General features: G+C 45.9%; 1 protein-coding gene across 1 annotated transcript in view; it reads right to left on the minus strand.

The window, feature by feature from the left end:
• Window positions 1-695, minus strand: part of LOC107576163 (protein THEM6) — a 2384-nt gene extending 1689 nt beyond the window's left edge. Inside the window, exon 1 of the mRNA XM_016262406.1 lies at window positions 181-695. Within this exon, the coding sequence (XP_016117892.1) occupies window positions 181-681 (501 nt within the window). The 5' untranslated portion in view covers window positions 682-695. The remainder of the gene's footprint in view (window positions 1-180) is intronic.
• Window positions 696-1024: the final 329 nt, after the last annotated feature.

Raw genomic sequence — 1024 nt, forward strand, 5'->3', positions numbered from 1 at the left:
TTAAAAAAAAGTAAAAACATAAATATAATACAAATAAAAACGAAATAAATAAATACATTTGAGTACAATAAATAAAAAACAGGCAAAATAACATGCATTTCAAATCAAATGCATGTCATGAAAAGGGGTCTCTTGCACAAGGTCCATGGCTTTCAAAAGTTTTGATAAATAAATGCATACCTTCCTCTTGCAAAGGTGTTCCAAGATCTTCTGTGGACTTCCGCGAATGACATTCTGCCTGCACAGCATGACAGCAGAAACGAACCCGTCTGACTTGGACACGAACCTCTGCTCCAGGTAGAAGGACTTCTCATCCCACGCCACGATCCGGGTGCGCAGCTCGAACGCCTCGCCGAGCGCCAGCGAGCGTCTGTAGCGGATGGTCGTGGCTCCGACCAGCATGGTGGCGTCGAGCGCGCGTGCGGCCAGGAAGAGCCCGTTCCGCGTGCAGTGTGCGTACCGGGCGAAGTCGCACTCGCGCAGATAGCGGGCGTTATTCATGTGACACATAAAGTCCAGGTCGTGGAGGAGAACCCGTCCGTGAACCACCTGCTCGGCCAGAACATCTCGAACCGGCCCCTGGAACCAGGACTTGATCACCATCCACGAGCCTCTCAGGAAGTACCAGACGTCAAAACTGCCGAACAGAACCAGAGAGCCGGACAGAATCCACAGCAGCATGATTCTGTCACACAGTAAAGATGATTAATTATGCACATCATGAATAATTCATCACGATCACGTGGGGACACAGAACTGGGTTTATCGAGTTTCTACGGCGTTAACAGCAGTGACCCGGCTACAACACTATTGCATCTTTTTGGAAAATTATAAATGTTTATTTAAAGATGTCACATCATTCATTCATATCGGAAATGAATCAAAAATCAACATTTCGATTAAATATCTGATCTCACTTATAGATCAGACAAGGCCGTGCAACGACACCTGTCCCAAGTAGACCGGCTTGAGTTTTAATACATGTCAATTGATCAACGACGTGCATTATTAGTGTTCATAATCA

This window comes from Sinocyclocheilus grahami, unplaced genomic scaffold (genome assembly GCF_001515645.1).
Source record: "Sinocyclocheilus grahami isolate Dianchi unplaced genomic scaffold, SAMN03320097.WGS_v1.1 scaffold3283.1, whole genome shotgun sequence".
In the NCBI taxonomy this organism is placed as follows: domain Eukaryota; kingdom Metazoa; phylum Chordata; class Actinopteri; order Cypriniformes; family Cyprinidae; genus Sinocyclocheilus; species Sinocyclocheilus grahami.